At 44.1% G+C, this 15,178-nt stretch overlaps 1 protein-coding gene across 1 annotated transcript in view; it reads right to left on the minus strand.

The window, feature by feature from the left end:
* Nucleotides 1–12,578, minus strand: part of LOC117414362 (RAC-gamma serine/threonine-protein kinase-like) — a 21,146-nt gene extending 8,568 nt beyond the window's left edge. The window contains exons 1-5 of the mRNA XM_059004497.1: nucleotides 12,470–12,578; nucleotides 11,067–11,192; nucleotides 8,940–9,042; nucleotides 2,946–3,090; nucleotides 1–18 (exon numbers count right to left, since the gene is read on the minus strand). The exon at nucleotides 1–18 is cut by the window's left edge and continues 114 nt beyond it. Of these exons, the coding sequence (XP_058860480.1) occupies nucleotides 1–18; nucleotides 2,946–3,090; nucleotides 8,940–9,042; nucleotides 11,067–11,192; nucleotides 12,470–12,515 (438 nt within the window). The 5' untranslated portion in view covers nucleotides 12,516–12,578. The remainder of the gene's footprint in view (nucleotides 19–2,945; nucleotides 3,091–8,939; nucleotides 9,043–11,066; nucleotides 11,193–12,469) is intronic.
* Nucleotides 12,579–15,178: the final 2,600 nt, after the last annotated feature.

Raw genomic sequence — 15,178 nt, forward strand, 5'->3', positions numbered from 1 at the left:
GTCAAAATCATTCAATGTCTGATGAAGAGCAAAAGATAAAACTAGCGTCAACACCAGGGGGAAAAAGTGGATTACAATCCATGACCTCCGTTTAGTTTGGAGAAAAACTAATTGCTTCCTTTTTGAAAATAATGCACAATGTAAATAGTTGACAATTTAGCTCATACTCTCTCTGTATATATCTGCTCCCTATTTTACTGTCTTTAACCTTGTACTTTAGAGTACTGTAATATGTCAAGTGTCACTTAATCTGTAGTATTTTGTATTTAATGATATCCTGATGTAACTATCACTGACAGTGTTATCTGCTCCGTTATTGAATCGTATTTTGTCATATACTTGTACTTGCTAGAACCAAAGTCATTGTATTTATCTTGCTCTTAATTGTATTAATACTTGTACTGTGTCTTGAAATGTATTTTTGCTTACGACTGTAAGTCGCCCTGGATAAGGGCGTCTAAGAAATAAATAATAATAATAATAATAATAATAATAATAATAATAATAATAATAATAATAATAATAATAATAATAATACAGTGCCTCTAGAAAGTCTACACCCCCTTGAACTTTTTTCACATTTTGCTGCTTCAGTGCCTCAGAGATTCATGCATTTAAATGAGGATTTTTTTCCCCACTGATCTACACACCATACTCCACACTGTTAAGGGGAAAAAAAACTGAAAGATCATAGTTGGATAAGACTCCACCCCCCTGAGTTAATACTTGGTGGAAGCACCTTTGGCAGCAATTACAGCTGTGAGTCTGTTGGGATAGGTCTCTACCAACTTTGCACACCCAGATTTGGCAATATTTGACTATTTTTTACAAAACTGTTCAAGCTCTGTCAAGTTCCTTGGGGAGCGTTAATGGACAGTAATCTTCAAGTCATGCCACAAATTTTTGATTGGATTTAGGTCGGGGCTCTGACTGGGCCACTCAAGGACATTTACCTTTTTGTTCCTTAGCCACTCCAGGTGTAGCTCTGGCTGTGTGCTTTGGGTCGTTGTCATGCTGAAAGGTGAACTTCCGTCCCAGTTTCAGCAGAGGACAGCATGTTTTCCTCAAGGACTTCTCTATACTTTGCTCCATTCATTTTCCCTTCTATCCTGACAAGTGCCTCAGTCCTTGCCGATGAGAAACATCCCCATAACATGATGCTGCCACCACCATGCTTCACAGTACGGATGGTGTTCTTTGGGTGATTATTATTATTATTATTATTTGTTTATTTAGCAGACGCCTTTATCCAAGGCGACTTACAGAGACTAGGGTGTGTGAACTATGCATCAGCTGCAGAGTCACTTACAATTACGTCTCACCCGAAAGACAGAGCACAAGGAGATGAAGTGACTTGCTCAGTGTCACACAGTAAGTCCGTGGCTGAGGTGGGATTTGAACCGGGGACCTTCTGGTTACAAGCCCTTTTCTTTAACCACTGGACCACACAGCCTCCTACACTGGGTTTGTGCCAAACATAACACTTTGCATTTAGGCCAAAAAGTTCAATTTTAGGTTTGTCAGACCAAAAAACTTTTTTCCACATGGCTACAGAATCTCCTGAGTGTTTTTTTGCATACTTCAAACAGGATTGAAGGTGGGCTTTCTTGAGTAATGGCTTCCTTCTTGCCACCCTATCATACAGGCCAGATTTGTGGAGTGCTTGGGATATTGTTGTCACATGCACTTTGACCAGTCTTGGCCATAAAAGCCTGTAGCTCTTGCAAAGTTGCCATTGGCCTCTTGGTAGCCTCTCTGATCAGTGTCCTTCTTGCTCGGTCATCCAGTTTGGAGATCTAGGCAGGGTCTTGGTGGTGCCATACACCTTCCACTTCTTAATAAATCGTATTCACCATGGTCCAAGGGATATTCAAGGCCTTTGATATTTTTTTTATACCCATCCCCTGATCTGTGTCTTTCAACAACTTTGTCCCGGAGTTCTTTTGAAAGCGCCTTGGTGCTCATGGTTGAGTCTTTGCTTTGAAATGCACTACCCAGCAGAGGGAACCTACAGGAACTGCTGAATTTATCCTGAAATCATGTGAATCACTACAATGTAACACAGGTGGAGGCCACTTCACTTGGTGTGTGATTTTGAAGGCGATTGGTTACAGCTGAGCTAATTTAGGATTGCTATTACAAGGGGGGGTGGACACTTATCCAACCAAGCTATTTCAGTTTTTATTTAATTAATTTTCTACAAATTTCTAGAATATTGTTTTCACTTAGAAGTTTTGGGGTAGGATGTGTAGATAAATGAAAAAATATATATATTTTAATGCATTTTAATTCCAGGCTATAAGGCAACAAAAAGTGAACATTTTGAAAGGGGGTGTAGACTTTCTATAGGCACTGTATATATCAATATGGTTTCAGTTTCTTTTTCCCTTCACCTTTCAATAAAGCAGCTTTAAACCGTTACTACTTACAAATGCTTTTGCACAGTAACAATCTGGGAAACACACAGAAGCCACAGGTGGGTTTTTTTTGTGTGTGTGTCATTTCCACATGTTACTTTTTCTATTTTTGTTCAGGGAGTTAAGAGGTCACTTTGAAACTCCTCTGAGGACAATAACTGATCTCAAAAAGCTAGCAAATATACCGATACCACTTTTTTTCTTTTCTTAGGCAAACACAACAGTAGGAATAAAACAGTTCATCCTGTTAATAGCTTGATTTTTTTGTTTTCTGGATACAAACTTTGATTCTGAAATGTAGGAGTTGGGAGCGATCACAGAGCTACAGGAAGTGGTGGCTATAGGATTAGGAGTGGAAACTTTTGCTGCAATTCCTCAGCAGAGTGTACTTTTGAAGATGCCACCATGCAGCTTTAAATCATTGGGTCTTGTCTAAAATGTTTGGTTTGATAAGAAGCCTTCAATTCTCTACTGCTGCTGCATGAATTTCCATCCAAACAGCAGCAATGTACAGCGTCTGCGTGTTACCTTCTGTTTGTGCAGGCCAGTGGAAGTGTCCCTCCCCTCCTCTCCGATGCGGTCTGTCTGGGAGGAGGGACTGCATTTCATCCTCTCGTCTTCCTGTCTCTGGAGACTGTCTGCTACCGTCTGGATAGCCTCTGTCCACTCCTCCCTGAAATACGCGGCTCCAATAAACAAAAATGCGTTTCTTAAAGAGTATACAAGGACCTTTTTATTTTATTGAGTTACATGTTCCCATGTGTTGCTACAACTGTTTAAAGTAAGGTGTCTGCATTGTTTTAATTATTATTTTCTAAACTTTGAAATTGCATTTCCTGCCTCAAGATGGCTTCCCATGTACCCGCATGGACCTCTCAGAACTACATTTCCTATCATGCTCCTGCTCACTGGTAAATCTATATGTAATGTCAATGTTTTCATTGGTCACGTACTTTAATCTTTTTATGTTTTCTTAAAATTCTAAGTCTCCTTATTTTCTCTATTTTGCCATCAAATTAATGCCTTCAAATCAGCGTTGTTTATTTCTTCTGTTACAGATCACTGAATCGCAACTTGAGACCCACCAGTCACTTGACGAGCTTAAATTGCTTCTATTGAATATAGGGCCTCTTAAAACTAAACAGCAGCTGCTATTTTGTCAGGAGATAATAACTGCAATTTAAAAATGGGTGTTTTCAGTTTAAATTCATATACTGTGACAGGGAAAACAACAACAACATAAAAATATATATATTAAGGGTTATTCACATTTTGGTTTACACATGAAAAATCATAAATCGGAACTGTGAAGAACAATTTGTAATCATAGTAACCATAAATATCACTGTGACAGGAATGACGAGCGGTGACGTCACGGCAGAAGCAGGAACAAACTGACACCGGGGAAGTACTGCAGTTCAAGTGGCGTTTGCCGTTTTTATTAACAAACAAAAATAAATAAAATATTCAAACACAAAACACTCGCTCACAGAGCAAAATAAAAGGTTTAAACAAAATAAAGTCATGAACACTACAAACCGTCAGGCTGGGCAATCGCCTTCACTGACGCTATCCTTGGTTAGTTTCGTTTTTTTAAATTAATTTCTCTCGCTCTCCATCTCTCTACTCGCTCTCTCCTCTTTAACACCCCACCCCGAGCTAGAGAGCTGCAGGCTTTTTATAACAGGTGACCATCTCCCGATTAGCAACAAATTAAATCACCTAATTAATTCGGGAGATGGCCACCTTCTGCACGAGTTTTTAAATTACTTCTGTGGATGGGGTTTCCCATCCACGCTACTAAATAAATCGGCTACGCCGTCAAAATCCCAAACAATAAAACATACGGCGCTCGCCGACATAAATATAATAATCAAAATAAACAAACACAACAATCTGCACAGGGGCGGAGGGGGAGACCCCGATCTAAAAATAAATAAACAATATACAGGGCTGCTCGTCCTGTTACATATCCCCCCCCTTGTGCGAAGCACACATGGCCCCAACGGCCACCTCCCCCCTCAGTCTCAATGTCCTGGAAGAGGGGGAAGCAAGTTGTTTCTGGGGGGTGGCCATGGTGGAATCTCTGGCATCCCCCAATTCTTCGTGGCCGGCAGCTCCCTCTTCCGGGGCTCCCGCCACACTCTATCCTGCCGCGAAAGTGCAGCTGGGGGAGCTGGTCTCCTGACCTTCCCCCTCCTCTTCATGGCCAGCAGTTCCCCTCCATGGGGCTCCGACCACACAATCTCCTGCCGCGAAAGTGCGGCTGGGGGAGCTGGTCTCCTGACCTCCCCCCCCTTCTTCATGGCCGGCAGTTCCCCTCCGTGGGGCTCCGACCACATGATCTCCGGCCGTGAAAGTGCGGCTGGGGAAGCTGGTCTCCTGACCTCTCCCCCTTTCTTCATGGCCATCAGTTCCCCTCCGTGGGGCTCCGGCCATAGTGTAGTGATCCCAGGCAAAGCAGGATCCCTGGCGACCCCAGGCGAAGCAGGACCCTCGACGACCCCAGGCGAAGCAGGATCCCTGGCGACCCCAGGCAACGGCAGCAGCAGCGGACCCTCGGGAGGAGACGGCAGCAGCAGCGGCCCCTCGGGAGGAGACAGCAGCAGCAGCGGACCCTCGGGAGGAGACAGCAGCAGCAGCGGACCCTCGGGAGGCGACGGCAGCAGCAGCGGACCCTCGGGAGGCGAACTCGGGAGGGGAGCCCCTGGCCATGGAGGCGGCAGCGGGAGCTCCACTTCTCCCTCGTACCCTGTATCCTGTGCGGAACAAAAGGCAGCCCCAGGCGATGCGGAGCAACAGGCAGCCCCAGGCGATGCGGAGCCACAGGCAGCCCCAGGCGATGCGGAGCCACAGGCAGCCCCAGGCGATGCGGAGCAACAGGCAGCCCCAGGCGATGCGGAGCCACAGGCAGCCCCAGGTGATGCGGAGCCACAGGCAGCCCCAGGCGATCCAGGCGTGGCATCACTGAGCGGAGTGGGGCTGGCATCCTTGGGCGGTGCAAGGCTGGCATCCTTGGGCAGTGCGAGGCTGGCATCACCGGGCGGTGCGAGGCAGGGCGGCAGGGGCTCCTCCCCTTCAGGCTGCAAAGGCGGCAGGGCCTCCTCCCCTTCAGGCTGCGCAGGCGGCAGGGGCTCCTCCCCTTCTGGCAGCGAAGGCGGCTCCTCCCCTTCTGGCAGCGAAGGTGGCTTCTCCCCTTCTGGCAGCGAAGGCGGAACCAGCAGGCATGCTCCCTCTGCTGGTGGTGGTGGGAGCGACAAGTCGTCCTCCCATGGTGGCGGAGGTGGAACCAGCAGGTATTCTCCCTCTGCTGGCGGAGGTGGGAGCGACACCCAGTCCTCCCAGGGCGGTGGAGGTGGAACCAGCAGGTATGCTCCCTCTGCTGGCGGAGGTGGGAGCGACATACAGTCCTCCCACGGAGGTGGAGGTGGCACCAGCAAGTATTCTCCCTCTGCTGGTGTGTACCTTGGTTGTGGACCTTCGGCCTTCCCCTTCTTGGGCTGTGGACGCACCGACTACCCCCTCTTGGGCTGTGGACGCACCGACTCCCCCCTCTTGGGCTGTGGACGCACCGACTCCTCCCACTCAGGGGCTGTGGACGCTCGGGCTCCTCCCCCTCAGGCGCAGGACGCTCGGGCTCCTCCCCCTCAGGCGCAGGACGCTTGGGCTCCTCCCCCTCAGGCGCAGGACGTTCGGGCTCCTCCCACTCAGGCGCAGGACACTCGGGCTCCTCCCCCTCAGGCGCAGGACGCTCGGGCTCCTCCCCCTCAGGCGCAGGACGCTTGGGCTCCTCCCCCTCAGGCGCAGGACATTCGGGCTCCTCCCCCTCAAGCGCAGGACGTTCGGGCTCCTCCCACTCAGGCGTAGGACGTTCGGGCTCCTCCCCCTCAGGCGCAGGACGTTCGGGCTCCTCCCCCTCAGGCGCAGGACGTTCGGGCTCCTCCCCCTCTTGGGCTGTGGATGCACAGATTCCTCCTCCTTGTCTCCCCTCCAGCAACTGTAATCCCAACCTTCAGGGAGGGGGCAATTAACTGGGAAATGCCCCCGCTCCCCACAGATGCAGCAACAACACAGCTGGCTTATGCTATGGAGGAGGGCTTCCCAGCTCATCTCCTCCTGTGCCTGATGTTGTTGCTGCAGCGGCTGCTGTCTCCTCATCCTCCTTCTTCCTCCCATCTTCCTTCCTCCTCTTCACTCCACAAACAATAATCGAAAAAAAATGAAAAACAAAAAAACTGCAGTACCCACTTCTGCCTGCGTCCTGGAGGCGCTACGATCCCACTGCTGCCACCACGTGTGACAGGAATGACGAGCGGTGACGTCACAGAAGAAGCAGGAACAAACTGACACCGGGGAAGTACTGCAGTTCAAGTGGCGTTAGCCGTTTTTATTAACAAACAAAAATAAATAAAATATTCAAACACAAAACACTCGCTCACAGAGCAAAATAAAAGGTTTAAACAAAATAAAGTCACGAACACTACAACCCGTCAGGCTGGGCAATCGCCTTCACTGACGCTATCCTTGGTTAGTTTCGTTTTTTTAAATTAATTTCTCTCGCTCTCCATCTCTCTACTCGCTCTCTCCTCTTTAACACCCCACCCCGAGCTAGAGAGCTGCAGACTTTTTATAACAGGTGACCATCTCCCGATTAGCAACAAATTAAATCACCTAATTAATTCGGGAGATGGCCACCTTCTGCACGAGTTTTTAAATTACTTCTGTGGATGGGGTTTCCCATCCACGCTACTAAATAAATCGGCTACGCCGTAAAAATCCCAAACAATAAAACATACGGCGCTCGCCGACATAAATATAATAATCAAAATAAACAAACACAACAATCTGCACTGGGGCGGAGGGGGAGACCCCGATCTAAAAATAAATAAACAATATACAGGGCTGCTCGTCCTGTTACAATCACTATAAAAACTTAACTTGGCAATCTGATCTGTGACATCTATTTGTAAGTTTTAGTAATTCAAAAGTTTGAACAGCAACAGGCGTTGTCAAGAAGCATATGTTCTGTTCTCTTTTTACTAAAATGCGTTGTTTGGAAAACGTGACTACCAGAGCTCAGCACATTCAACAGCTAGGGCTGTAAAATACGATGCTACACACATACTACATGCAACAATGCACTTCTGACCCGGGTTTGATCATTTTTGTATAACTTATTTTATTTGGTGTTCAATACCCTGTACTGATGAAGCGAAGAAAGACTCCTCTCACTTACTTATTTATTTAAATGTAGTGGTCGCCAATTTTTATTATTTTCTGCCAATTTAGAATATGGGTAGTTGATGTGGCGTGTTTTTCCTTTCCATGGAGCAAAACACAATTATAACTTAATTTTATTTTGATTAAAACTGTGTCATATAGTAAAAGGCTTTGTATTTAATCTCAACTATATGAAAAGTTGCAAAATGTAATTTTAGGGGGAATTTTGAACTAAACATGATTAATGTCCATGTTATGAAGGGACGCAAAATTGAAAAACACTGATAATTAAGAATGAGTAAAAGTCCACTCTCCGAAGCGTGTGCCGTCAGCTGACCGCTTCAGACTCACCGTGCATCCGCCTCAGAGCTACAGCGTCGGAGGACCACGCAGCTCCGGGCAGCTTACAGGCCGATTGTGCGCCACCCCCTGGAGCTCCCGTCCACGGTCGGCAGTGGAATAGCCTGGACTCGAACCGGCGACCTCCAGGTTATAGGGGGCGCATCCTGCAGTTCTCTTTTTCACTACAGTTCTGTAAGGAACGCGTTGCATTTTCCTCATGAGTGCAGTAATCCAGAGAAGCAGTTCGGTCCAGCTCTTGGTATCGGCTCGCCAATGTTTTTGTTTGTTTTCTTCCAAAAACAAGCTGTATTTTACACTGCACCGGGCCTGCTGTGTTTTGCAAGCACACACACACACACAGACACACACACACACACACACACACACACACACACACACACACACAGACACAGACACAGAAACACACACACACAGACACACTCACACACAGACACACACACACACAGACACACACACACAGACACACACACACAGAAACACACACACACACTCACACACAGACACACACACACACAGACACACACAGACACACACACACACACACACACAGACACAGACACAGAAACACACACACACACACACACAGACACACACACACAGACACACACACACACACTCACACACAGACACACACACACAGACACACACACACACACACACACACTTAGACACACACACACACACACACACACTCACACACACTCACACACAGACACACACACACAGACACACACACACACACTCACACACAGACACACTCACACACAGACACACACTCACAGACACACACACACACACTCACACACAAACACACTCACACACAGACACACACTCACACACAGACACACACACACACACACACAGACACACACACACAGACACACACACACAGACACACACACACACAGACAGCCCAAAAGGTAAAAGTTAAGGACCCACCTTTCCTCCGCAGTGCAGGCATGAAAAGTCCTTTCTAGGACAGCAGTCCACCGCACGATGAACGTGTTTGGCTTTGGTCGTTCTGTTTTCATTAACCGGCATTCTGCAGAAACAAATGCAAGGTGAGCTCTTGCAGCAGCTGCCATGAATCTCAACTCACGTTACAGGGACGCAGCGATTCGCTTTTGGCAAAAGGCTCAAGAAACCTGCACACGGCAAATTAGTTTTGGAAAAATGTAATTAAATAATAAACCGACTTGCTTATTTGTGCTTGCATTTTTAGAAACAAAGTGTAAGTGATTAGTAGCATAAGGACTAGTTTCAGATGCTAAAGTCAAGTAATATGGGCAGCAGTGTGGAGTAGCGGTTAGGGCTCTGGACTCTTGACCGGAGGGTTGTGGGTTCAATCCCAGGTGGGGGACGCTGCTGCTGTACCCTCGAGCAAGGTACTTTACCTGGATTGCTCCAGTAAAAACACAACTGTGTAAATGGGTAATTGTATGTAAAAGTAATGTGATATCTGTATAATGTGAAAATGTATAATGTGATATCTTGTAACAATTGTAAGTCGCCCTGGATAAAGGTGTCTAATAATAATAAATAATAATCAATTGGACAGGCAATTCAACTAAACAAAACCACAGAACAAAAAGTTATTGTTGTAAAAGGTTAATTAAAACATGAGTGAGCTCACATTCCTTAAAGAAAAACTTTAAAAATCGCATACTGCAATCCTAAATATGCTTTTCAACGCTGCTTCAAAAAATGTCTAAACACCTCTGAAAAGCGTTGTGTTGACAGGTTTAGATGGAAGCAGTAAATTGAAAGGGAAACGAAGAAGCCCAGAATATAGGGATCAGCTGTTCAGTAGACCATCTCTTTAAAAATGTGTACAGCACTTTTAAAAACCTTTTATGTCTCATACTGGCAAATGTCTACCTTTGAATGAAACGTATTTCATGAATAGCATGTTGAGGATAATTTGAACAAACAATTAAGTCTGAGGGAAAAAAAGCCACATAAAATCTGGGTATTATTACAATTGCACTGTCTGTGAGGTCTGGCTGCTTCTGTATTAAACTACTGTACAAATACAATAAAACCAGGTTTCGCTCCGAGGAAGGCTTACTGAAACAAAGGCTCAAGTGGTAAAGAGTGGAAGAACTCTGCAATCATGAGCCAAGTCTGTGTCTGCCAGTATAACAGGCACCAGACCCAAATAAGGTTGTGTGCCTACTGGGTTTGTTATAAAACAGTCTCAGTTTGTTTCCTTTGCTTTAGAACAATGAATCAATTTGCTTGCTGTTCACACTTAGCTGGAAGCAAAATGTTCTGTTTTTGGTCAGTGTGTGTCTCAATTTAAAAAACACAACAAATGTTTCTGATTTGTATCACTACTGAAGCAAGCTACAAATGTGAAGGTGTCTGGTTTGGTTTCCTGTGTCCAAACAAACCCCTGTAGTTCACATTCACGTTTAGCAAGCAAACTGACAGGGAGAGTTTAACTGCAGGGGACGTGCCGCGGGACCCGCGAGACGATGGACAGCATGTCCTCCTGTGGGGGCTCTGGGACTCTTTCCAGTCTATTTGTTGGTTGTAATCAACATCTGCTTCTGTATTGGCTGCCACTCGCAAGAAGAACAAACAAAAAAATGATTACCGTACTTACACACACATAACACGCCCCCTTCAGCAAACCTGGAGAGAATGCGTGATTATATATATATATATATTGCTTTTGATACGGTAGTACATTGCAGGATGCACGTTATACAAAAGATATATAAATGCAGCAAGTCCATTGTATACACACAGGGGGCGCTGGTGCGCGGTGAGCCGAGGACACCCTGGCCAACCTAACCCTCCCTCCCCCCGGGCGACGCTCGGCCAATTGTGCGCCCTGTCCCCTGGGAGCTCCTGTCCATGGTCGGCAGAGGAATAGCCTGGACTCGAACCGTACAAACCATACATTTGTAACTTTTCATGAAGTGACCCACGTGCACGTGCACGTGCAAATATGCACAAAATTTTTTTTTAAAAAATCTACTGTTTGTACTGTCCGTCGGTTCCAACGTACGCAAATAAAGACAACCTAACTTCAGATTATTTCTAGAGAGGCTTACTTACTTGCCACTGAGAAGTTGTTCAAGGGGTATGGCAGGTCAGCAGCTCGGGGCTTTTCCTTGTAGCCTGTGAAAGAGCCGTCAGTTTTCAGGAGGAAGTATCTCAGTCTCCAGTTTCTGAGATACTCTCCTGTGAAAGGTAGAGGAAAAAAAAAGGTTTTAATACAGCAATTGTGAACTTACTGTCTTGAAACTCATCTGTGAAAAAAAAATGTAATGCAAAACAAATTTATATATATATATATATACACACACACACACACACATGGATGAAGACTACATTTGCACCCTGTGCCATTAAAAAAAGGCATAATAGTACAGAGTCAGGATAATATTACTTGAACTTTGACCCATTCGACTCTGGGCCCATCACTTTCAATTCAAACACAAAATGTCTCGTTCTCAAATCACTTGACAACACCCACTGTACAGAAATCTTCATTAATGATCAACAAAACGAGAATAAGTTAAAATTCATGACATGCTGGTACATTCGTATCTCAGAGAAACTGGAGAGGAACAGGAAATTAAAACAAGGTAAAAGGCAATCCAAATAAAGACTGTGGAACAATGGTCAAAGCTGCTTTGGACTGTTGATGGATGGACGCCGACACCTGTGCTTGAACATTTTTGTGAAAATCCTTTTTTTTTTTAATCGTTGCTTTCCGTTTGTTTTGTGGTATGTGCTGGCAGCACTTTCACACTGTGGCCTTGGTCAAAGAAACGAAAAAACTAGTTTATCAACCAACCAGTGTCGCCGGTAACTGTTTCCAAGCGCTTGTCACAGTTTCTAAACTATTCCCAGTGCTGATTTGTGGTTGCGTTTTAGAATTACTACATTTTGTTGAACCGCACATGTTTCTAAAAACAACCATTACATCTGTACAAAAACACTCCAAGCCTCGTACACGTTTGTAAAAGAGTGCGTTTGTAAAATGTACCCGTGCTGATGAGAATCCCAGTGCAGCACTGCAATCTTATTCTGCTAGGCAAGCATTATTACTAATGCGATTACATATAGAAATATGTTTTGGCCATAACTTTTATTTTTTTTTTTTTTTTTTTTTTTAAGAATTATGTTTTATGTATATTTCTAAAAAAATAGGCATCCGATAGTCAGTACTGCAAGTTAATTTTAAAAAACTGCACTCTTTGCTTTAATGTGTTTTTTTCCTTCTTTGATTTCCATAAAATATGGCAAACATGTTTGTTCTTCAGATTTTAGTAATGTGATTGAATAAAAAATGAATTTAAACTAACTTACTTTCTTATTTATTTAGACTCACTTTTTCATTTAAAAAAAAGTCATTGCTTCAGAATTTTGCAGAACACTCATTTCTCGTTGCAGATTTTAGGAAATTGTACCGCGGGTTTCCGTGGCGACTGTAACAGCGTTTCAGGACTCACCTCTCTTATGCAGCCAGCCTTCCTTAACAACAGTAACATCGCTCATTTCGGCTCCCTTGTGAGCCCCGAGCTCAAAGAATCGCTCCTCTGCGGATGATCAGCTCTAGTGCCCCCCCCCTCTCTCTCTCTCTCTCTTTTGATCTCTTCTGTTCCTACTCTCCAGGAGTGACTCAGCCTGGAAGGAAGGATCAGAGAAAGAATGCGAGGTGTTTTTTATTTTTTTTTAATTCTTAATGTAACGATGTGCAGTTTTGTAACGGTGATGAGCCAGGCTCAGTCAGGTGACAAGTTGCACAAGGAGTTGTCTAGGCCACTGAACTTACTCAGCATCATGAACCGGTAAGGAAGTTTCCAAACGAGAGGAGGCCCCATTCAGCCCATCTTGCTCGTTTGGTTGTTAGTAGCTTATTGATCCAGGAATCTCATCAAGCAGCTTCTTGAAGGATCCCAGGGTGTCAGCTTCAACAACATTACTGGGGAGTTGGTTCCAGACCCTCACAATTCTCTGTGTAAAAAAAGTGCCTCCTATTTTCTGTTCTGAATGCCCCTTTATCTAATCTCCATTTGTGACCCCTGGTCCTTGTTTCTTTTTTCAGGTCAAAAGTCCCCTGGGTTGACATTGTCTATACCTTTTAGGATTTTGAATGTTTGAATCAGATCGCCGCGTAGTCTTCTTTGTTCAAGACTGAATAGATTCAATTATTTTGGCCTGTCTGCATACAACATGCCTTTTAAACCCGGGATAAATCTGGTTGCTCTTCTTTGCACTCTTTCTAGAGCAGCAATATCCTTTTTGTAACGAGGTGACCAGAACTGAACACAATATTCTAGGTGAGGTCTTACTAATGCATTGTAGAGTTTTAACATTACTTCCCTCGATTTAAATTCAACACTTCTCACAATATATCCGAGCATCTTGTTGGCCTTTTTTTATAGCTTCCCCACATTGTCTAGATGAAGACATTTCTGAGTCAACATAAACTCCTAGGTCTTTTTCATAGTTCCCTTCTTCAATTTCAGTATCTCCCATATGATATTTATAATGCACGTTTTTATTGCCCGCATGCAATACTTTACACTTTTCTCTATTAAATGTCATTTGCAATGTGTCTGCCCAATTCTGAATGCTGTCTAGATCATTTTGAATGACCTTTGCTGCTTCAGCAGTGTTTGCCACTCCTCCTATTTTTGTGTCGTCTGCAAATTTAATGAGTTTGCTTACTATACCAGAATCTAAATCATTAATGTAGATTAGGAATAGCAGAGGACCTAATACTGAACCCTGTGGTACACCACTGGTTACCTCACTCCATTTTGAGGTTTCTCCTCTAATCAGTACTTTCTGTTTTCTACCTGTTAACCACTCCCTAATCCATGTGCATGCATTTCCTTGAATCCCTACTGCGTTCAGTTTGAGAATTAATCTTTTATGCGGGACTTTGTCAAAAGCTTTCTGGAAATCTAAATATTCACGAGCATGTTACTCGTAAAACGTTCTTGTTTTCATACCTATGAAAAATGGAACACATCTGGTCTTTTCTAAATTCCTAGATTACTGTAAATGGAAAACCGCGCTTAAAAAAAACAAAATAAAACACAAATTAGTTAACCACGGTGCAAAATGAACCAACTAAAAAACACTGTGTAAAATGATTTCAAAATCGAGACTCCAATGCGATAGGTGTTACAGAAACTTGGTTATGGAGACAAATATAATTAGTGGGTATTGTTGTGTTTTGTACTACAACTAAGATGTGTTATAAATGAAACACACAGGAGCAGGAGTTCAGTTAACCTTCAGATATCTTATCTGTTACGTTCTTGTAAAGTACAAATACACTTGCATTCACTTGTGTAGATTAAACAATCAACCACTAGGAGGTGTACATAGAATTAGCATTAATTTGTGATGTAACTTAAAACGTGAGTATCGATGTTTCTTAAGAAACTGCACAGATGCCATTTCTTAATCAGTGTTAAGTTTATTTCATACATGCAGGGAAACCAGTCCAAGTATAGAACCGATTACAAGTTGTTACATCTTTTACATGACATTAAATACCCTTCTGCATAGGTGTCTCTCTCCTCCTCTTCCTATAACACTCAACCAATGACAAAGGGACAATGCATTATTCCGGTCACTATGTACCATGTGCACTCCAATCAGGAAAAAACAAGTTTCTCTTGATTAGTTTATACAAATCTACAAATCTCTTATCAGCCCCTTTGAAGTGTCTGGCTCCTTCCAGATCCCCCTGAAGACTAGCTTTATGACCCCCTCATAAACCAGCTGTATATTCTAAGCAAAAACCTGTTTAATTAGCTTTATACCCCACAGTGGACTCCCCGAAGGGCAAACGTCTTTCATGTCAGGGCTGGAGGTCAAAGGACTTGTTTGTACAACCTTGTGCTGCTGGCCAGTCATTTGCTTTGACACAAAAGAATCCTTTTCAGTTGTCATAACTTCAGGGTAACTTCTCTACCATATTGCCTTCAATTTACTTCTAATGTGCGGTTGTTTAAATATAGTTAAATATACGTTAACTTGGTGTTTTTCTCAGCTCTCTGCTACCATCCATTGCTCAATGAAGCTGCTATTATTTCTTGCTTGGTCGGAGTCAATGCAGTGCAAGTATCTATATACCCAGAGTATATAGCCAGCCTTCATCTATTACAGCAGTGCTTACATTTTTGGAACTAACAGTTTGC

This window comes from Acipenser ruthenus, chromosome 30, assembly GCF_902713425.1.
Source record: "Acipenser ruthenus chromosome 30, fAciRut3.2 maternal haplotype, whole genome shotgun sequence".
In the NCBI taxonomy this organism is placed as follows: domain Eukaryota; kingdom Metazoa; phylum Chordata; class Actinopteri; order Acipenseriformes; family Acipenseridae; genus Acipenser; species Acipenser ruthenus.